The following is a 24,196-nucleotide window of genomic DNA, read 5'->3' as shown; positions in this document are numbered from 1 at the left end:
CGACAGTGCAACACCCGTGACTTCTTGCATCACAGCATGCACACGATTCCAGAACACAACCATCTCCGGACACTCCCAAATTATATGGAGGAACGTAGCAAGTAGACCACAACCACGCTTACATAAACCGTCCACAAAATAGCCCATACGAATCAGGCAAGGGCCAGTGACATAAACACGATGTAGGATCTTAAGCTGGACGAGTCGGAGACGGGCCGGGATCGCGACCTCCTTAGGTGAGGATATCGCCGACTGCCAGTCCTAGTCATCCAACTCTAGACCGTCCCTGGTCCAGGTCTCCTTGAGTTGCGCCAGCAGGTCAGAGCGATCGTTAATTAATTTCTTATATATCAAAGAAATAGTGCTGTCGGGTACGTAGCCATCGAGCACCTGATCCTCAAGAGGGGAGGATTCCGGGATGTCAATACCATCTGGGGAAACCGAACGCAACGCATGGTGAATCTGCGCATACAGGAAGAATTCCCTATCACTCAGCTCATATTCTACCTTGAGCTCTTCAAAAGACTTTATCCTACCCTTGACCCAGAGATCGCCCACCCTACAAATACCAATCATGTCTCACTTCTCAAATCCTTCGTCTTCCACAGGCTACCCAATCTGTCAGACGCATAGAGCGGAGTCGCCTGAGTCAGTTGATCCTTCCATCCCATCGCCGCATTCGCACCGTGCCACACTCGTACCACTATCTTAGTGGGTCCCGAGAGTTTCCTAGCAGCAGATTTAGAGTAAAGCGCCCTGTTATAATCCCCACCCGGCAGCAGCCACTTATCCATCTCGAAAGCGGGATTTAGTGCCGGCCCATACATTCCGTGATTGATCACTCCCAGCTGAGAGGCCCAATAATATTGCCTGATATCCAGAAGTGCGATACCGCCGTCGTACCAGGGAAGCGTTAGCTTGGAGAGTGCAATACGCGAACGTCCATCCCATATCAACCGCCTCTGCAAACTCTCCACCTCCTGGAAGTAACTCGCCGGAATTACGTCAAACGTTTTCTGGAGCGCGTATAAAAACCGCGGCAAAGACATCATTTTAAAAAGAGCTGCACGCCCGAGGGGGGATAGTGGTAACCTGTGCCAACCCACTACATCAGATCGTAACCGTTGAAGCGGAGGAAGCAGATTACGATCGTAGCGAACTGCGGGGTCCAGTGTTATAAAGACCCCCAGATACTTAAAGACCACCTGCGTGACCTGGATGGGACATCCGCGCGATAAAGGAGGGATGCCACCTGTGAGCACATATATGCAGGACTTGGACCAATTAGTCACAAGACTGGAGTTCCTTCCGAACGAGTTTAGCACGTCAAACAATACATTCAGTGACTTTTGAGGCGACGTGAGGTACAACAGAATGTCGTCTGCATAGAGGGATATGCGATCTTCAAATTCCGGGGTCCACTGGATACCCCTCATCGATGGCTCCCATTGCAACCAAGCAGCTAGAGGTCCCAAGGCAAGGGCAAAAAGAAGCGGAGACAACGGGCATCCCTGCCGCGTACCTGTCCCGAGAACAAAGGGCTTAGAAACCCGACCATTCACCACAATCTGCGCCAATGGTTCCTCATACAAAAGTTTCACCCAGCCAATGAATCCAGGGCCAAAACCAAACTTGGCAAGAGCAGCCCAAAGGTACGGCCATTCCACCGTGTCAAAGGCCATCATAGCATCCAAGGAAGCCAAGATGGCCGGCTCACACAGAGTCGCAGCTCTCGCGAGAACTCCATGCAAGCGCCTCAAGTTCAATGCTGTATTACGACGAGGAATGAACCCGGATTGATCCGGATGAATCAAGTCACTGATTACCTTTATCAATCGATTTGCCAGCAACTTAGCGAGGATCTTAGGTTCTGCGTTCAAAAGCGAGATGGGCCTGTAGGACGCACAGCGATGCCGCTGCTTCCCCTCCTTATGAATCACCACGATGGTAGCAAGGCACTGATCACGAGGAAGGGAGCCAGTGTCTCGCGATTCTAAGAACACATCACGAAGGTACGGGCGATTTTGTCAAGACGCAGCTTGTAAAGCTCGATGGGGAGACCATTGGGGCCCATCGCCTTTCCAGAACGGACAGAGCGAACCGCGAGAACCACCTCGTCAACCGAAAGTGCCGCATCCATTAGTTCCCTATCTGAATCCGACAGACAAGGCAACGCAATGTCTCGCAAAAGCAGATGGGAGTCTTCCTCAGGTCTGTCGGACACTGGGGAATACACACCCCGAAAATGTTCAGCAAAGCACTCGACAATCTCAACAGGGTCATTTACTCGCACTCCATTAGGTCTCTCAATCACCGGAACCACACGACTCGCTCTCTCCTTTCTATCCAACCACGCAATCAGCTTCCCAGCCTTATCTCCCACATCAAACAGCCTCCCCTGCTGCTCTCTACTCATAACTTTAGCAGCGTCAGTTACCAATGCCCTATAATCAAGTTGTTTGAGGCTGAGGACATGAATCTTGTCACGAGTAACACCCAGATCTAAATCACTTTCCAGCTCAGCAATCTCGGTCTCGAGGCGGACCACTGCCTCATTGTTGTGTTTCTTAGCACCAACAATTAACGATAATGCCTGTCCACGGATAACCATCTTAAATGCCTCCCACAATGAAACAGAAGAGGACACGGACCCCTCATTTTCAGCAAAGTACTGGTCTAGAGACTTAACCAGCTCGGCACGGGTTTTGGGCTTACGGGGATACCAGGAGTTAATCGGGGCCACCCGTCCCTCAGCACCAATATTCACATCCATCTGAAGCCACAGAGGGGAGTGATCTGAGATACCCCGAGCCAAATGTCTAACTTCCCTAATTGACGAGGCCTGTGCCGCCGGCATCAAGACATAGTCTAGTCTGGAGAGACTACGGTGAGCACCCGAGTAGAATGTGTATTGTGCCTGTCCCGGATGCAACAACCTCCAACAGTCTATCAGTCCCAGCGTCTCCAGAAAGGCACTCAACCAAGACTGTGATCTCGGAAGATCCCTGGAGGGATATCGATCTTCCCTACCAGAGACCACAGAATTGAAATCCCCACCCATCACTAGGATACCATCCGGAAGCCCCAGAACCACCCGCCCCAAATCAGCAAAGGTCGTGGTCTGCAGACCAGGTGGGACATATACAGAAAGCGGTGATATAGTCTTCCCCTCCCACCTACCAGAGAGGGCAGCATAGTGCCCCCTATCGTCAAAGATTAAGTCATCTATCTCCAGGGGGAGGGAGCTCTTAACTAGAATACCCACCCCTCCGGAGCCGGAAGTGAACCCAGAATGTACGTCAAGACTATATCCTCGCCGATTCATAGCATAACAGGTGTTGCCAATGAAATGTGTTTCTTGTAATAACACTACATCAGGAGAGAGGCGTCTCAACAGTTGCAACACTACTCCACGTTTTATCCTATCCCCCAACCCGTTAACATTCCAACACAGCAGGTACAACCCCCTACCCCCCATCCCGGAAGTGGATGCAAAAACCCACCCCATAGCGAACACAGCACCCAAATCAAACAGTAAAGCAATACTTTGCCTTGTGAAAAAACGAAACACACCCAAACTCCCCCCCACCCCCCAACAGAACCCCAGTGCAACCCCCCCACACTGCACCCCTGCGTTAGACTCGAAAGCCACCCCAACTGCAGTGTGCCTGTTGCCCTAACATTAAACTAGTCTACAAAAAGAACCCCAGAGGAGGAAAGAGTCCCACTCCCCCCACCACCCCCGGGTGTCTGCCATAAGTTACGCAAATGTAAGTCATCGAACCACAGTCATATGTTGTGCGCAATGTTCGGAATCCGGAGACCACTTCTCATTCCTGCTCCGACAAGCCGCCCTCGGCTCCACCAGATTGTTCAGTGCGATCACGCCACACAGGCAGTGCATCAAGCCAGTCGCTCACACTCTCAGGGCGGTCAAAGAAAAACGTCCGATCTTCATATTCAACACGCAGCCGGGTCGGAAAAAGCATCGCATATTTCAAATCCATGTCCCTCAGTCGCCGCTTCACTCCCTGAAACCTCATCCTTTGCTTCTGGACGAACTGGGTGAAGTCCGGGTAGAAGCTCACCGTGGTGTTCTCGAACTTCATAGGGCCACCCGCACGCGAAGCCTGCAGGATAGCGTCTCTATCTCTAAAGTTGAAAATTCTAGCGATGATCGGCCGTGGAGGGGCACCCGGCTTCGGCTTCCCTCCCGGCACTCTGTGTGCACGTTCCACCGCAAAGAATTTACTCAGACCTTTGGGGGCAAGGTGATTTAGGATGAGATCTTCCACGAGCAGATCTGCAGCGGGTTCGTCGGAATTTTCAGGGACCCCTATGATACGTACATTGTTGCGTCTAGCCCGACTCTCAAAATCCTCCAGCCGACGAGCGAATAGATCGTTGGAGGCTCGCAGGTTGCGAACCTCAGTCTGTAGGTCGGACACATCAGTCGTGAGGCTGGAGGTCTTCAAATCCAAGGATTCGACCTTCTCGTTGGTCTTTGACACGTCCATCCTAATTAAATTGACATCGATGGCCACTGTGTCAAGCTTAAGGGCAAGAGCCTCATATTGCTGGCCAATGGAAGTCTTCATACCAGCAATGGCGCCCATGACATCTTGCAATGTTAATTCAGCAAACGCAGTAGGGTCTTCACTCGCCTCTTCCCGAGCCTTATTCACACCACCGGGGGACCCCTTGGGTTGGGTATAACGATCCATAACATTCGATTGAATAGCACCCCCCGGTGAGTGGTTTTGGTTTTACGTTTCTTGCTATCAGGTTTGCTCGCCATTTTGGGCAGTGTGCCCCGAAGGGGCATACGAGACCTGGTAAAAATGGCTCCTCACGATTCACCCTCCGGAATCTCCGAAAGCAGAATTCAGCAGTTATATCGCCGCAATCATATACACGCTGCTTTCGGCACACGATGGAGTCACAGGGTCTGGTTGCACCTCGGATCACCAGAGCGGTCTCAATAAGATAATTCCAGAGACCCGAAAACGAAACCGAAAGTCAACTCGAGGCTTTGATCAGGGCGCCGCCGTTGTTGTTGAACTACCGCCTGAGCAGCTGGACAACTCAAGCCCCGGGTCATCCCATGGAGCAGGCCACAAAAGTTCAAGATGCCGTAGGTGCGGTTCCCGGAGTCCAAATCGAAATCTGAAAGCAGCTATTATATCAGCTGGGTTGCATCTTCAATAACCCGTCGTCGTAGTCAGGATATATTTCAGGATAGATGCGGGAGGTGGCAAGGGTCTCGAGAGCCCTGTGCTCACGCGCCCATCTCGGATGCGCCCGAAGCTCCTCCCCCTTCATTTCATTTTATTGATGTAATGCATACATTGGAATTATTATGAAAAGGAATACTAGCTTTCCATCTCATAGGCTGGTAAAACTGATGTATAATCTGGTTCCTGGTCAAAGTCCCAGCCAGCACGGTTTATTACTTTTAGATTTGGTATGTATCTTGAATATCCACTCGATAAGGCTATGGAGCCATTTACATAGAATAGTTGGCACTGCCCGTCATTTGTTTGATGTATATGACCAATCTCAAATAAATGTAGGAACTCATTACATTCACTTTCGACAATTGCAATCCAAATTATAGCCTTAACACAGTCCCACACGCATCTTTAATGGCCTGTTGTTTCCACATGGGGGCCGGTGCTAGGATTTGAATACATTTAGCAGTTTACGTAATAGAACTCAGCAAGAAACTTGTTGGGTTGCATTGTTTGAGACTGTGTCAAGCCTTCTCTGTCCTGTAAATAAATAACTGTAATCTTTTATTGGGCAATAGTGAATGTCGTGGGTGTGTGGGTGCGTGCATGAAGGTCGGTGTGGGTAAAAGGCACTGCCAGGTGCACAGATTAATATTGCTTCGAGTTATGTGGATCATTCACACCAGAACACCAAGTTCCTGTTCCCATCAATGGTACTAATGTGTAGAGGTGTGCTAGCTTATAATACTTAGGTGTAAAAGAAAGCAGGAATAACAAGCATTTGCAATGCAATAGATCTCGCATCTGGGAGAGTTTAAGCTATTAGCTTTGTAAATGACAATGCCTTTTATTTATCTGTTTTGATAATTAACACATTAATAAAAGGCATTGTCATTTACAATGCCAATAGCTCAAACTCTTGAAAATGTGAGACCTATTTAATTTCAAAGAAGCGGCCGCCATTGTCCTGGGCTGCTTGGAAAGTGAAAGCATGCATGGCGCGCTGAATGCTACAGGAAAGTTTGTTGTGCCTGCAGTAGGAAAAACTCAATAAAGGAAATAGTGCTTATAGACTAAATAAGACATACCATGTAACAACAGAAGTAAAAGGGCCAGTCCTCATGGGAGGTAACAAATGAAGACAAGGTAATTAGGAGGGACTAACAAGCCTATTAACGAATCAGGAGCCAGCATTTACGAAGGACAATGACACAAGCCAATGGAAAATAAGGACAGAAAGTGGGCAGGGCTTCAAATCTGTACTTGAATACAGCATGCCACGCAGAGCAACGCATGTGCTGCCCATGCTCGACCTAAAAATAAACCAAGGAGACAGTTCATCTATTATACCCTCTCCATGTTGCCAGAAGCACCATGTTTTGTGATGTTTGGGGAGCAGCGTGCATGTCGTACCGTGGAGCCCACAGTGATGATAATGATGGATGATTATTTGAGTCGTTTCACTTCCGGTTCTGATGAGTGTGGGTGTCCTTCTCTTTTTGCAGCATGCGGTGTCAGTCTCTTTTGTACCTGGTAATGTTTCGTCATAAGAAAGATGCTGCAATAAAGTATTCGCGGACACTCAGCGAACACTTCAAGGTACAGTATTTCCTTTAATTGTCCTCTGTAGACCAACTTTTTGCTAGAGATTCCTCCTGCAAAACTTCGATTTGGCCAGGCTGATCGCTACCCTTAGAGTGGACAGTGCATGCCCTCCTATTGATAGTGCATTCCAGCCAAAGTATAGTCAATGCATTTTTAAATACTGATGTGAAATCCTGAACCATTAAGTGACAGTTAATGGTTTGAGGTTTCACCCAAGTATTACATTGTCTATGATTTTTATTCTCCTTCCATTTCAGTGTGCAGTGAGTTAACTAGATATACATCAGAGCAGCATAACATTTTCCAGATAACTCCGTTCCAGAGTAACACATCTGGATTGCCCCGGTGGTCATAATGCATAGTTACAAAATAAAACTCTAACATGCTTTTCCCATTTCTTTCAGTCCATCATTTTTTGTGCTTAACACACCCAAAGAATCCAGGTAGATTTTGACCCACAACCAATGCAAATTCCACTGGTGAATGTATCTGTAACATAACTAATAATGACACAGTCTCTCGAGCCAACATCCATGTAATGTCCTCCAGAGAGCCCCAGCATGAATGACAAATACCAGTACATGCACTGTCTTGTTGCTAGCTTAACTCAGTTTAACTCCCAGGTCTTTATTTGTTACAGAGTTCTTCCCGAGCCGCACAAGCACCTTCTCCTTGTGTTCCAAGGTAATGTCCCGAAACGAGCAGTTGTGTTCTTTCTTTGCATCTGGAAAGTAAAGGTGATATTGCACTTGTTTGAGGTGTTTAAGAAATTGTTTTCAACGTTGAAAATCAGCGTTGTTATCCTGACACCTGGTGCGTCAAAAATGCTTTTCACTGATTTCGTAATTCTCCTATAGGAACTCTATGTAATTAAATCGATAGTAATCACAGCATTACAAGAGTATGCATTATTATTTCCATCATGTATGCCCACTTTAAAACTATGAACAGTGCTTCGAAGAATATGCTTTTTACAGTTATGTGAGTTAAATCTGGGACCATATTTATTTGCATTAATTCAACTATGATTTAAATGTATATCAAATGTAGGTCTTTAGTTTGTAGAGATCTCCCTCTTCTTACGCTCAGACAAATGCACTAAGGTTAACAATGACTTAATGCTTGACTGGCGCATGTATTAGAACAATGACTGCAGACTCATGTTCTAGTCTGCGTTGAAGGCCGCCTACTTAAGTGCACCAAAGCTAGGGCAGGGTTTTTCATTTGGGCTGAATCTGTGCCAGATTTTTAGGATGTTAACAGAAGATCAAAGTACAAGCAATGACTCTAAATGGAAATTATTTAGATAGTGTCTGCTTATCCTGAAAATCGGACTTGTTTCTGGCCCGTGTGGAGCAATGTTAGACACCCCTGCCTAAGGATAATCTTTGAAGCCAGGCAAGGTAGGAGGAAAGTCTGGGAGAAGCAACAAACCACTCAAATCCCTTACTTTTTGAAGAGTTTCAAATGGATTATCGTCCCTTTAAAGGCAGTGTGAGGGGTTAAATGGTAAGAACTCTGGTGCTAAGGAAATGTTACTATGTCCACAGGATATCTTGTCAGACACCTGTCATCTTGAATTGGAATAATGTCCAAATATTGTAATGCATTTCTTTAATTCTGTTCTTCTTTCATTAGGAGCACGGGAACACCTTCTCCCATATCCCCCCTGCCTTCTCCTGCCAGTTCCGGAGGTTCACAGCCAGGATCTAATGCCAGCAGCGCCAGCAGTGGTGGAAACAACACTTCAGTGAGCATTCCCCACATGATCCACCAGATCGCTTCTTCCTACGTCAACATAACATCCTACTTTGTGCATGCGTACGAAATCTGGGAGAAGGCAGACAAATTATCTGCAAAGAATAAAGGTAATGTGAATTACAGTCAGCCTTTTATGCATCTATTTAGCTTGCTTTCAATGAGGAAGGACAGCAGTGATAACGTTTAAAAAATACCCACATATGCTGAAAAAGGATACATGTTAGAATAGTTAAAAAACAATTGATAGCATTGATTAAAAACACGCACTTGTGCATAGAGAGAGGGTCTGCAAGCCTAAAAGCCCATTTTTATAAGTATATTGTACATATAGTTTTATTAAAATTTAAAAGGTCTTGGCTAATGCAATTGCTAAACAACACACACACTTACATTCCCCGGGTGCCTAGCTTCAATCTCAACATTGTCTTAGCAATGTTGATGGACACACCATTAAATCCAAAGCATTCAAGCTTCTCCTGCTCCTTTTACCACACACATTGGAATTCCCAATACCACTGTAATTACCATGCCTCCCTTAGATCGCCCCTGGTACATTTTGGCAGGTCTTGACTACCAAAAAGGTACTGGATGAAAATATGCATTATTCCAGATTTCCAAAATGACAACTTTGAATAAGAGTTATTTACCACACCTGGTAAATAAAGCATCCTAGAGTGTTACCCTTTACAGGTGCAGTAAATACCTCACCCCCATCCATACCACTCGTAAATTAGAGCCTAAGACTTCAAATATGAAATTTGCTATGCACTAGTTGCTCAATCGTTCCTGAACCGCAGTTTATTGTGGATTAAGATGAGACATGATGTAAATGTGAACCTTGTAGGTCTTGTATCCTTTGTGCTGTTTAGATGCAATTGTTTAAAATGTTTTAAATGTGAGGCAGTGATAAATGATGAACAAAAATGCACAAATGTTTGACCATGTATTAGGAGGAACAGTACTGCTGAGTGGCAGCCATCAACTAAGCACACTGTAATCCGGGTTAATGCAGAGGTATGCGCACAGTCGCGGAGGGTATGCAGAGGTGAGGGTAGGTGTCTTGAGCAGCGCTGCCATCAAAACATTTGCAACTCTGCGTATACCTCTGCATTAACCCATGAAGCTTGATTACCATCCCTACTAGGTCAGACATTGATATTAGTCATGAGTAGGTACCACCCTATTCGAGGGGGACCACTCACCCTAAGATTACACGTGGGGTCGGCTTATCACCTTCCCTCTGTCTTTGGACCTAAAGAAGCACCAAGGATCGGTTTGGCCAATGGGGCGCAAAACATGTTGATTCGTTTTTAAATCACATTTAGCTACAAGGGGACATTGCCACCCCCATAGTAGCACCAACCTATCAGGTTTTTAATCTGACAGGGGCATCCACACATTAAATTTAGTTTGATATCCCGAGCCAATTTTATCTTCACTTATCCACACCGATCACTCACCACCCCACTAGCACACTCCCACACTCATCAATCGGCGAGACAACTCAAAGATCTCTGCTATAATGACCCCTTGGGGGACCTGTAGGGCATTGCAGTGCTGGCCCGACGAGGATCTCCCGCTCAAGGATGAAGCATGACATCCCTAGGGATGTGTGAGGGAAACAAGAAACAGTCTTGTTGACTGTCCCTTACAGTTTGTCTAGTACCTAGAGACCTCCTCACTTATCCCTATTGGGAAGAGTGTCCCCCCTTTTGGTAATCTAGTGTCAGGGGTGGCCACAGTACAGATTCTGCTGAACTAATGATGGTGAATGATATCCTTTTCACTTTTGATTAATGAAGACCTTCTCTGAATCCTCATCTTATTGTATTTAACAACAATGTTTAACACCATTGACTATTGAATTCTCATTAAAAAAACTCAAACATATTTTGGGCTTTGTGGAAACCATTCTGAAATGGTTTGGGTTTATTCTTATGTATCAGGGTGCTCCAAACCAAGAAACAAATAGTGACTCTATTTCTGATCCCTCTGACCTCATTTTGGTGTTCCCCAGTGTTCAACGGTAGCACCCAATTTTTCAATCTATATTTTGCAGGAACTTTTCAAAGATCTTGGTATTTTTTAATTAATGTTTAATGACGCGAAGGTCTGTCTCTTTTTGTACTCCCTTAATCTGTATCCATGATCAGCTCTAAAGACCATAACATACACAAATAGAAGGAAACAAGACTATTTAAGATCAGTACTCCAAACACTACATTTCTTCTCCAAACCCTAAATTCTGACCCAACAACAAACTCTTTGTGGCTTGAAAACCTAGAAGGTGCTAGTTGAGTTCCAAAAGTGACAAGCACGGCAAAGTCCCTGAGCTTCCTTCTTTGTGAACGTCTTATCCTCAAGGGGCACAAACAGGCTATGGCCAACTCAGCTCGGTTCAGTCTTTAGGACTGGAGAATTGAACACACATTCTCATCACAGAATCTAAGAATAGCAGTTGAGACCATGGTAAACTCTCAATTTCCCTGAGGCTCTGCCATCTTCACTGGCTTCCCAGGAAAGATTCAGTCCCTCATAGCCCTTCTTAATACTGCTGCCTCGTCTCTAATAGATTCATAACGCCCATGCTTTTGTCTACCTCAAATGGCCTTTGATCGGGGTTCACTGCTGCTTGAGAACTGCATATCTTTGGTCCAAAGCTGTGAACCCCGAAACCCACAAATATCTCTCCCAGATGTCATCGGCTCCCGGGCTCTACGTTGCAAAAGAAGAGGCTCCTCACTTGAAGATCTCACTTTGCAGATCCCTCTTCAGCATTACTTTCTCCTTTTCATGTCAAGAATGCTCCTTTTTAGATTTTTAATACACTCCTAAAGAATCTGCTCGATGTGATACATCTGTATCTGGATGTGTCATTATACAATCTCTGCACACCTTGTCAGGGCAGCTCGTTGCTGTCTTTTCTACCACTCCTGGGTGAACCCAGTCTTCAGATATTCACCTCTCTGCATACAAACCATTACCTACTCTCTATTGTTTGTCACGCTGTCCGTAAAGTTGCAATGTTCTTTATCCTATGAACTCAGTGTTGAGTTTACACACTTTTCCCACTGCTGTGCTTTCCCACTGAATGTCCATCTTAATTTATAAAACCTGTACTACGTTTCCTTCTCTGTCCACTCTAGCTTGCAACCCTGCTAGAGTCTGCTCATCCAGTATTAACTCAGCTGTTAGGTTTTTATTACACCATTGGCAACTTATTCCTTTTTTGTAGTTTAGTGTCTTACGTGGTCCACGGCAACAAATGTGTTAACTGTCTGCTTGATTGTTTCTATGACTTGCAACCCACTCTAAGAACACTGTGACTAAAAATAATTTTATCAAGCAGCTATTTTCAACCAGTGACTATTTGTTGGAAAGTGGGTTATTGGTAGGGGCAAATGTAGGTCTGCCACTGGCAATAAGGCCGCTAACACATGATAGGACTCTGCGAATCGACTGGTACTCCAGGCTTTGAATTCTTTGTGGGCTGTCTAGGTGAGCTCTGTTAACCTGTAGCTTGCAGGGAGTCCACTGAGTCCTGTTGCAGCAAGGTAATCCGCAGGGCTGCAGTTTCACTTGGTGCAGTCTTCATAGGTCAGGCCTTAGAGTTCTTTGCACAGCAAAATCTTTTCAGCAGGGCACTTCTTGATACATTCAGTTTCAAGCAGCAGATCTGGAGGTCCCTGCCCCTCTGAGATACTTATTCAAAATTCTCTGGGTCAAGCACCAGGTCACTTCTGACCAATGAGAGTAGGGCAACTCCTCATAGTTATGACCACATCCTGTAGAGTGTGGCATTATTTTGTCCCAGAGTGCATCATTCTTCCAAATCCATAATGCTGATTTTCCAACAAGGCAGTAAGAGCTGGCTAAACACACCCCCTGGGATGGCTTATTTCCATGGACTCTCCCCCTACCATCTGCATATACCTTCCTTAAGCCTAGTCCTGACTCTGGGTCAAGAGTGTCAGATTGAAGCTGAAACCCAGGCCTCCCCTCTGCCTCTGAAGAGCATAGTTTACGACGCCACCTCCTGGCCTGGCATTCCTATAGACCAGCACACTGCCCTCCCAGCAGCCTGGCTAATCCACTTAACTCTGACCAATCAGGGCAGACCAATTAAAGGCTGAATATGGACTTACAAACAAGAAAGTCTCATAACTTCTTGTATGTACACTTTAGGAGAAATTCAACAATATAATATTGTTAGATTTACTACTACCATTCTGGGAAGTCTTTGAATGGTCCGGCTAGTACTCTCCTATCAATATTTATTAATCAATAACTTCCTACCATGTTAACCTATGGGCCATGGGGTTTTCAAAGGGGAAAATGACTTGGGCCACTCTACCAGTGCCAAGGCTTATAAAACCATATTTTATAAGTACTTCCCTAATTTCTACAGGACCCCCACCCCCTGTGCAACTAGGGGAGACTTCAGGCGTTCTGAATCTGCAGAAATATTGCAGATCATCCTTACCCAATTCGTCTAGCATCAAAGTCGAATTTGAGCAGCTCTTTAATACAATGTGGGGAGTGAAATGTAAAATGTCACTTTACCCAGGCATATAAAAACTCATTTTATAAGGGCGCTCCTTTTATTTATTTATTTATTTATTTTAACGACTTGTAGAGCGCCTGGTGCCCCTGGGATACCTGGGGGTCCCTAATATGCAAAAACATGGTAGGGTTTTAATTTTTAAGGGCCCCTACCCCCAAAGTCGAGTTTGGGCACAATTTAAGGTTTAAAAGCTGTCCTGGCCACCAGTGCTGCTTTTAAACTGACCTCAGGCTTCAGCACTCCACACATGCTAGTGCAGAAAATCTGCTGGCTCTAAACTGCCATGCCCCAGGATACTGGAGACTTTTAGGTATGTTCAATCCCCTGCCCTATTACATACTGGGGGCTTATGGGGTAGGTCATGCCAATTACAGGGGTACCCCACCATACCAAAGTGTACCCTAGTGTATGTTGGGTGTCTTAACTGCATTCTAATGTGTTCCTTTTAGTTTGGCACTGACCCTGGGCCTGGGTAAACTGAGCCCAGGGTCAGTCAGAGTCAGTTACTACCAGTTCCAGTCAGCAAAAAGTCGGGGGGTGCTCAGGGCACAGGATGACTTTGCAACACTATTGTAGACAATTGCACTTCTGTCCTGTAAACTGTCTATCCCCGCATGCTGCAGCCATGCCTTTCCCTCTTTAGCTCTGTCTGCTCCATCAGATGTCTGTACACTGGTTGTCTTTGTAAATCTCTGCCATGGCTGTACAGCATTCTTGGACCTGTTTTGGGTAGAGTTTGAGCTTTAGAAGACAAAACATAATGAAATAAATAAATTTAGTGCATTTTGTACAAAATAGTGAACAATTGTTGTGTGATGAGGTATTTACAATCTCATGGATTTAATAAGGAAAAGTTTTGAGGTTTGTATAAACTTAATTAACGTTAGAAAGGAAGACAGGCCAACCACTGCCATCATATGTATTATTCCAATGTGTATTATTTACATTTTGGATAGGTGTTTACTTTTGTAAATATATAACTACTTTAAAGAAAGTTTCCAGCTAGTCATTGATTGGTTACTGTAGTAGCATAAGGCTGTGGCTGATCTACCAATATGGTTTCTACTTCGCGTGTGTTTGGATTTCTTAGATAAACTTTATCTATTCAAATTATTTAATACATCTGAGGACACTTCCGTTTTTGTTTTTATTGTGGCATGTACTTTGTGGTTTTCTCATATTACCATTTTGTTTTCTTATTCCTCACAGAATTCTTTGCAGAGCTTAACACTGTTATGCGCCCTCTGGCTCTGAACAGCAGCATGACTGAACTGGTACACTACACTAGACAGGGTTTACAATGGCTGAGACTGGAATCAAACTTGCCTTAACTGGTGTTATCAGGTGGTGGAGAGGAGGGGTAGCAGGAAATCGTAGAGCCAACCCCCTCCTAAACTCTTTGCACTTTGGATGCCCTAGAGGGCTGGATTCTTGTACACAAATTCTTGGAAGGGAATACGTTGATATGGAAAAGGGATTGAGCTTTTCCGATAGCTTTGACTGTTTTTTGCCCCTCCTCTCCTTTGATCTGATGGTCGGCACTGGATAACCTGAAGCTATGAAGGAGGCCGAGAAGTTGATGCCGTTGTTTACGACGAAAGTGCAATGTTTGTGTGTGGTTCGCTTTGGCGCAGGTCTTCAACATTTCTCTCATGAACTAAACGAACACGACTGGAACAAACAGGAAGGATACAGAGGAAATGAATCAAGTCTAATAGATAAAGCAATTTTATGTTTTCCTTAAAGCCTTAACAGCTGCATGTCATGGTCTGAGGATAAAGAACAATGTTATGTTTCGTGGTTCATTTATGTCAATGGAGCTATTTAAAAAAAAAAGGAAAGGTGGCTGTTGTCCTGTGGTTCTTCGATCATTGTAAGGGAGTATCTCATGTCTGGTGGCAGCACGATTTCCACTTTCCAACACCATGCAAGCAATGCCACTTGGCTGCTGAATCCAAGTATTGCCAATCATGTGAACGAATGTATAATACTGCCTGGTGGATTAGAAATTTGTCAGCACTACTTCAGCTTTTTAAGAAAATGATGTTGGTTGTCACTTATCTTTCCGCTGCCCTCTTTATCTTGCAATTCAATGTGTACTGTATGCTGAACGTCCTGAGCACCGCCACAGTGGACTGACTGCCTCTGGAGGAGTGCAGGATGTGTTTAAAACGGAGGCATGGCTGGGAACCAGTTGTCTCATTGTGCTGAACGTTGATGTGTTAACCCTGAAGCACCAGGTTACCAGTTTCCAGTCTAAGTGACCAACCATTACCAATTGGCAACCATTACAAATTGATACAGCTAATATCCTGCCATAAATGTCCCTTTTCCCTAAAAGTTTTAAACAGGAAAGAAGGCCTTTAAACTGCCTCCCGGCTGTTTGGCCATGTATCGTTTTTTTAATGCATGTCCCATATTATGTCACGTTCTCTGTGTAAGTTCCCTCCCACTAATTTCTGACATTGCCAATTTTTGCCAAAAGGCTGTAAAAATCATGCCAGGTGGTAGGATCAAGAAGCGATTAATACAAGTCCAATTCTTTTTGTTAGTGACTTCCGTACTGACTATCGATGTACCTTTCACACATCTTTTCACGATTTGTTAGAGAAAAGAGCTCCCTTATGGTATGGACATATCTTCAAAATGTTTTCAAGTCCTGTAACACTAATATTCATGGTGGATTCAAACTTATGGTAATGTTACTCTGGCCTTAGCAGAAGTGCCAGGAAAGAGATCTGTGCAAAGATCTTTCAAATGACCAGTTATTCTCCACCAAGAAACCCCGTCATTTATCCATTGGATACAACTGTGTGTGCCTTAGTGCTACATTTGGTCCGTAGTTGGCACTTCGCTTGCTTCCAAGAAGACCCGGCAGTGCCAGCACCTAGTTTTGAGTGTATGTCAAGCCTGTTCGACAATGCGGAAAGATATAGTTAGAATAAATTGAGTGTAAATGCAGTTAATTAATAATGTATGAAATGCCTTGTAGCAGTGTATTTTATTTATTTACCATGGGTTATATTGAGCAAAAATAGTGAACAAATAACATTTCGAAAATTATTTATTCTAAATTACAGAGGACTGTTGTGTGGGTGGTATCATTCTGGAAGAAGTTGTCCATGATGCACACACTGGTTATTTATCACATGCATCATTTGAATCCGCAAGAATTAGCTGTGGCTTTATGGAAGGGAAAAGGCTCTACCCATGTTAAATAAATCAATGTACCACAATGACTTAGTGTTGTTAATGTATTGTACATAAACAGATATATTTTTGGGTGAAAAATCAGACTATTGATGATGTTCAGTACAATAACTGTGCACTTCAAATTCGAAAATCTTAATTTTCTAGCAGTTGATGCCTTCTGGCCCTTATCGATTTCAGGGTAAAAAACATTATTTTCATGCAAGATCTTGTCTGGAAATTTAAATGGGGGTTTCTCTGATATAGCCTTCACTTATGCACCTTTTCTAAGCTTGTCAGAAGTTACTCCTGGGTTTGGAAATCTGAACTTGTACACAATGTTCACGAGGGTACGAGAGTTGGTGTCTTCAGACTGAGCAGAAAACAACATCTTTTTTCTACTATCCTCTGCCGCACTCCAGTTCTGGTCCAGGCTGTCTTGCAAGTATTGTTTAGAAAGAGGCATGTGGGGAGAGGGTTAGCAAAAACGAACATTTCTCAGACGCACTTTGGCAGATTAATTCTACTGTGAAGCTGATAAATCGGATGTTCTCCTGTTTAAATTTAAATGCATTTAATTACTTGCCCAGCCTGTATTGAGGAACAAGTAGGGACCGGTACTTTTCTAGGATCTTGGACATGTATTTTTTATTTTAATACGCAAGAATAAATTGAGCTTTATCCACATTTTGTGGGGTGTATGTTACTTTTCTTCTCCAAAACCAAATCCCATTTTAGTATGGCAGTGTGCAGTTTAGGTCGGTTCGCGTCGATGTGAATAATCTTGTTACTTCTGGTTCAGTTGTGAGTGGCAAGCACATTTGATCATACCATGAGTTTGAGACAGCCACCCTCTGTGAAGTGCCTGGGTACTGTTTGTAGCATGTCATTTATCATTGCTGCCTGGTTGATATGTGTCTACCTTTCAGTAGCTTCAAATATTATTTTGGAGGGGTGGTATTTCAGGCCAACTGATTTATTATTACTTTTTGGCTCTAGCATCTTATTCTGTTAATCTTTTTTGGCACAAGCATACGTTTGTGCTATTGTTTTGTGTAGAGCGTAGTTCGTAGCTTATGTCAGGACATATTTGTTTTGCCTATGGATAAAGCAAGGTCCCGGACACAGATAGGCTTTTAAGATGTTTTGGTTAACATTTTTAGCATGGGCCCCTGTTGCGTATTGTGTGTTGTTAGAAGAACCAAGCCAAATAAAGTTAGCTGTATTCTTGGTTTGAAAACCAACATTAGCTAGATATAGGGCAGTCATTCACAGGCTTCAAAATACTCCTCAGATACTGTTCTCAGGTCAAAATAGTTTTCATCAGAAACATTTTGTTTTTAATTAAAAAATGAATTTATTTAACCATTTACAGGTTGAAGATAAAATATTTGAAAGCAGGTGTATTTCACCTATCTTTATTTTGTACTGGCAATATTTATTTTAAGTATTCCTTTTTAAGGCACTTTTTGGAATTTCAGAGGAAATGCCCCTATTTATATTGATGACACTAATGCCGAGCATTCCCACTTCAAATTTTTCTCTCCCTTTTCTTGTGCTTGCTTAATCTTATAGACACATAATATTAACACACTCTGTGGTATGAATTTGGAAGCATATTGTTTATTATCAAATCAATTCAAAAGCTTTGCAGTGTGTGTCTTAGAAATACTGATTTCGCTCCCTCATCGCCACCCATCATATTAGTCCTTGCTGTGTGTGCTCCAATTTAGTTGTCTCTGCAAACTCATGAACATCAATTATTTGTGCTGCTGGTAACAAAGAACATATGTTCTGTTTCATTGCACAATTTTTATTTATTGAGCACCTTTCGCTTATTTACTTTGTTGCTGTATTTTCTGTTATTTTACTCCCTCCACTCGTTTTTCTATCATGCTTGTAGCAATGAACTTTGCTGACCTAGACTTGTGACCACCGCATTCATAAACCTTTTGTAACTTTCATAGAGTCTGAGTCGGTGCATGCCACTGGTATCTGCCCTTGTGTTGTGTCCCCACCTTGAAATCTTATGCGGTCCCCATTTCGATTCAATTCAGTTCCTACCATATACCCTATTATGTAGATACCTGGTTTAAACAAGCTGTTTTACACACGTCTAATGTCAGAAGGAGTTTGATGCTCTTTTGGATAACCAAAAACCACCCACATTTTCTGCAGTTTTTTATTAGTTTATAAGCCATTACAACCTCAAGTTTTTTCCTCTGATAAAGGTTACAGCTCAAAATTGGAGTCCCGGCGCAAACTTATGCCTGACCGCTGTTGTCCTTAAGAAAGACTTTCTACTGTTAAAAAGCAGTTCTGTGCCTCCTGGTTCATCTTTTAGCACCTTTATTTTTCAAGGTGGCGGAGGCATTAAAATACTGATGATCTGTTGCATTCACAGGGTTCATCCTTCAAGACTTAAAATGGAAGAGGTTAAGATACTGATCATTCTTATAGGTCTCCCCATAAAAGACACTTAAATTATCCCCTTTTTTTATCAGCGGTGGCCTAGTTAAACATAGATTACACAGTTAATGGGGGTGGAGGGGTTTGTCCTATGCCATTCGGCTCATTTAATGCCTTTTTATCTGGACTCTTAGCAATGATGGTGGTGTGTTTAGTGACTGATACCACCAAGCTACTGACCTTTGGTCTGAGAACCACTTTGCTGTGCACTGTCATGGTCAGAAAGCACCTATTCTGGGTCTCTTGTTTTCTTAATTATGCATACAACATCATTATTATACCTGCTTCCCACAAGCAAGTAGTCAATGGTTCTCTTCTTCCTTCACACTGGTCATGGGGTGTTGGGCATATTGCACAGCTAATTCTTGTAGTGCATCTCGTGGAAGTAGTGGATATGCAGGCTGATATGCTCTACCAACTATACTTCAGTGCAGGATAAAAGATGTGGTTGCTTAATGTATCTTCACCCTCTTAGACACCCTTTGATGAGTTTGTTTGCCACAAACGTTAACATCAAGGGACACTGAGAATCCATTTGGGATGTGCAAAGAGCATTACTTCATGTGTCCATACATCAATATGTTGCTTTTTGCAGTTCTAACAGGTTGAAGTCAAGCCCTGCATGCAAAGACATTAAATCTTGTGTTACCACTAGAAGAGACGTGTCTTTAGCTTTCCAAGATGCTCACATATTAGGAACCATCTGAGTTTATTAGTCCTTGTGCTTTTTGTAAGACTGGGTTGTAGATAGATTCCTAGTGAATGTTCATGCCAAGTAGCTCTTTCATTAGAAAACTTCCAACTTCGAGGCTAGGGTTTGGCTAAACTCCCTTAAATTCCATAGGTTCCAAATTAGTTCGGAACACTAAGGAGCTGAACAATAGACTATGAGAAACGTACTCATTGTGGTAACACTGTTAATGTATTCATGCCTGCATGCAATCTACAAACCTGCTTTTTTTAAGCTGTTAGAGAGGTTTTGGTCATTGGTCTGAAATTGAAGCAAATGGTGGTGTGTGAGGGAGGACTGCACATGTTATGCCAAGTTTACTCTTTCTAAAGCGGTAATCGGTTTCCTCATGTAGTCAGGAAAAACAAGTAGTTGGCAATAATAAGCAGATGGGCTTGGTAGACTTTCTGAAAAGTGTGTAGCTAGTGGACACATTTGCACTGAACAAAATTCTTTACTATCACCATTGCTTTGGTTGTCACTATCATGATTGATGTGGACAGGGTTCCACTGTTACGACGTTTCACATTTGACACCACTTTACTTTTGCATTTCAATTACAGATATTTCATTTTTTCCACATTTGTTTGAATGCAAACAAGTTTTTTTCGATGCACTTTCTGTCATTTGCTCTGATTATTGCACAATGAAATTTCAGTGTGCAAGTGATAGCCATTTGTAATCTTGTCCTTTTCTGTATCCTTTCCAACTCATTGCTTACTGCTAGGGTTCCAGACACCCAAGCAAAGGCTTGTCTTACCACGTTCACTCAGAGTGGGAAAAGATCTCTGTCCCAAATTTGTTCTTTCACGAACTGCATGGATTTGATTTGAGTGATACATTTGTTTTATTTTTTGTTTTGTTAATTGGCTAGGTAGAGATCCCATATGTTACCTACTCACAGGAATTCTGCACCAACTTGTGGATGGCTGAGAACCTGCGGTTGCTAACACTAAACCACCCTCCCCTCCTTGCATCTTCTTGCACCATCTTTTTACAACAGTTTTTTATGATTTTTGAGGAAATAACCACTTGTCATGATCTGTTTAGATGTGAGCACACAATGGATTTTTCCTAAATTCCTTATGCAATAAAGGCATACATATAGCTTTTTTAGCCTCTATATAACCTTCTTAAAGTAGAGTCAATTTGTTGGTGCATGTGGATTTGTTTGTAGTTTATTGTCCACAGTGTTGACCGAATCTCTTAGTTTGCAATGTATCCATCTACAGCAGGAGTAACGCAGTGCTGACGATTATCCAAGACTGTACTTGTTTCTTAATGTTGGTTGGTAATTTGTACTCTGAATTTATGTATGCTATCAAACGTTTGAACCCTACAATTCAAAATGTAGGATTATTACACTATTTTTATATGGTAAACTGGAAACAGCGAAAAGTAATACACACTGCACATATTAGTTAGTCATGACTATCAGTTTAAATATTTTTTACTGAATTTGTTCATTGTGGCATGAACAAGCCTAATTTCCGATAGAATTGTAGTAAAATATGTCTGAGTTAACATATACCATAGAAGGTAGTGAGTCATAACCAAAATACTAGACCTGGTAACTGTACATTTTTATTACTAGCTCACCTATGCTGAAGGTCTACGTTAATTCTAAAAGTCAGAGACAAGTCATCCAGGGTAGAAAAAGGTCTTCTGAGTGTGGCAACTTTAGCACTGTTATAGCTGTCCATTTTGATGGTCAAGGACTCCAGCATCATAAATGACATTATCAAAGAGGGGGTCTCCTTCTTTTTCTCTCTGCGCTGCCCCCACCCTTTGCTCTCTAAAAGCCACCTATCTCTTATGCTCTTTTTGTTTCATTCTCACTCAGGATTTTGAAAGGAATATTTTAATTCTTATCAAGTAAAAATAGTTCTAGGCTGAAGTTTTTTTTTTCAGTGAACAGTGAATTTTGTTATGTTGAGTTAAATCTCGAACTTATATGCATTGTAATATAGTTCACTTAAGGTGTACATGATTGTGTGTGTATACACCCCCCCCCCACACACACAATCTGGTACAAAGATGTACATATATCTTATGTAAGGCCAAAAATGGTATCAGACATATCTACTACATCTCCATCAAATAAATACATTTATTTTCGTCTATGTGCCCCAAAAATGAAAGTGTGTGTTTGTACGCAAACAGACACACAAGACAAGTATGAATTTGATTTGTATATCTATGCCTTGTGTAATTAGGCTGCAGAATTAAATCATTGCTTGCAGTTCTTTTGGCAATGTTTGTGTACGGTAAGGACATTTTCTTTTAGAAAATGTGGGTCCAGATCTATTTTGGATTGATATTTTCAATCATGGTTGTTACTAAGATAAGATATCCCTGGATAGGTAGTAAGAGGATTTTTAAATAGTAATGGATGTATTTATTGTTTCTTTCTTGACCACGCATAATTGTGAAAGAGTACTGAATATATGTATTTGTTGCATGCTTGTTCTCTATGACCCAGCCTCCCCCTTCCCTAGCCTCTGCTGGTAGTATTCTCCTAATTTATTTTGCATATTGCTATCCCAGTTCTACACACGTGCGGTCGTCTCCTGAACTCATCTGTTTGCTATTTGCCATTCTATTTAAGATTTAGCAAAAAAGTCTCCTGCTCATTGCACTTTCAGAAAGCAAATATAAAGAGCATTATTTATATTCTCAGATTGTCTCATATATTCCTCGACAAAACGATGTGATTTGTGTATGGTAAAACCTCCTCGATCTCTTCTCTTAATCTGACCTTTAATTTGGCTTCCTTTATCAATAATACATTGTACTCGTTTTGTTGATATTTGCTGGCTACACAACTGATTGCAGCAATCCTGATCTTATATGAACTTCTGTGTTTTTTGTTTATCTAGATGTAAGCTCCATTTTATTTGCTATAATGGTGGAAAATATTAGTTTACAGATACTTGCCATAATTTTATTTTCAGTTCTACTATCACACTTATTAAAAGTATATGATCTATCCACACCAGGCAGGGCAATCTCTGAGCACAATTGTAGCATGCCTTTTTGAGTAAAAGGTTACAAAGCTATTTCATCAAAGCAAATCGTTCTGGCCTCCTTCAGTTACTTTATTTCACTTTGACATAGACCTACTCCAATTCTTTCTCTGGAGTGATCTTTCTTTAGTCAAGGAGACCCAAACCATTCTGGGGATTCCCAAGCAAAATGTATTCTTGTTTCTGGACACGGACAGTCTTCTTGTTTTGTGGCGCATAAAAGCTCCTAAAGGAGGTAATTTTGACCATCCAAATTAAACTGTCCATTCAAGATGATCCTTGCACTACATGTGTAGTTTTGCCTATTCTGAGGCACCAGTGGACAGAGATTGAGCTGTACTTAGTCCAGCGTGACACATTTGTAACCTTAATTAAATTTGCGGAAGCCATACATATGGCTTCATATGGGTGCATTGACAAAGGACAAGAGGGGGTGTCTTCATCACCCACATTTATCTCTGATGTTTGACCTCTGCCATGATGAGCACACTTACGCTTTACAGCAATTTAAAGATTTTCTGAATGCTGAGTACATATTCTACTAATTCCTTTGAATAGGCAAGGTAATTTTCCTGCACCAGATTTTAAGGATAGGTCTTAAGATTGTTTTTTTTTTTTTTTTAGCATCCCGTCTCCCCCTCAACTCTGTTCTTTGTCGATTATATTGAATGGTGGAGAACCCTTGCAGTATTAACTGTGCCAATAATTTTGGCAAGAGGCAAATCATGAATAGCCTAAGGATAAGCTGACAGGATTTACTGTGCAACATTATGTGACTTGGAGACCATTAACATACAAGAAAAAGTGAATAAAGTGTATGATTGTTGTGGACAATTGTCAAAACATTGAATTCTGACAGTTTCATTTTTCTCAATTTACTCTCAGGTGGCTCTTTTTTTTAGATTCTGATTTTAAGGTGTGTTAGATGAGGTTTCAGGTCTATAAATGAAAATAGTGTGCCTATTTTTCACCTCCCTCTCACTCCCTTTCTAATGTTTCATGGTTTATCCTAAACCAAATAAAATTTTCACAACTTTACTAACAAACTTAGCTTCTTGACAACTAAGACCTGGTGACACCAGCTTTCTTTGTATATGATACTCTGTACTGTAATATATGGAAAATGATCATGATAGGTACAATGGGAAGATGTGCAAAGGAAATTCATGTGGGGGAATGTTTGTATTTTTAACTGTTTTCGGGAATGAAATTGCGTTCTGGAGCTTCTGTGAATAATATATACCTGCCTTATAATGTCTTATCGAAAGATACAAAGGATCTGCTTTAAAGCTTTTAGTTGTTTTCTTCAGAAAATTTATTTTGAAAGATCTCTTTCCAAAGAAGTGTGCCACACTTTCTGTTCTTTGTGTTCATGGTAATGAGAAATATTTACTATTAAAATGCAGTTTGGAATGGTTCTTCTATAAATTCTTTCCTTTCAACAAGAAATGTCCGAGATCAAGCTGTAAAAACAACAAAATAAATTACACGTTTAGAATAAAAATGTGTTGGTTCTTTCACTGGTGAATGCTTGGATAATACACCCAAAGAGAATCTCTGTATTTAACATGTAGAATAATAGGGCAGTGGACCACCCAGATTTGCATCTACTGAAGTTTTT

At 42.3% G+C, this 24,196-nt stretch overlaps 1 protein-coding gene across 7 annotated transcripts in view; it reads left to right on the top strand.

The window, feature by feature from the left end:
• The window catches only part of AFF1 (ALF transcription elongation factor 1), a 1,572,806-nt gene extending 1,548,727 nt beyond the window's left edge, over nucleotides 1-24,079 (top strand). For all 7 annotated transcript variants that reach the window (XM_078676276.1, XM_078676278.1, XM_078676273.1 and 4 more), the window contains 4 exons: nucleotides 6,737-6,830; nucleotides 7,477-7,520; nucleotides 8,475-8,704; nucleotides 14,371-24,079. In XM_078676276.1, coding sequence (XP_078532402.1) covers nucleotides 6,737-6,830; nucleotides 7,477-7,520; nucleotides 8,475-8,704; nucleotides 14,371-14,492 — 490 coding nt within the window. In that variant the 3' untranslated portion in view covers nucleotides 14,493-24,079. The remainder of the gene's footprint in view (nucleotides 1-6,736; nucleotides 6,831-7,476; nucleotides 7,521-8,474; nucleotides 8,705-14,370) is intronic.
• The last annotated feature ends 117 nt before the right edge of the window (nucleotides 24,080-24,196 follow it).

Source organism: Lissotriton helveticus, chromosome 2_1, assembly GCF_964261635.1.
Source record: "Lissotriton helveticus chromosome 2_1, aLisHel1.1, whole genome shotgun sequence".
NCBI lineage: Eukaryota > Metazoa > Chordata > Amphibia > Caudata > Salamandridae > Lissotriton > Lissotriton helveticus.
The sequence above is the reverse complement of the archived record's forward strand: the minus strand, read 5'-3'. Positions and strand labels throughout refer to the sequence as shown.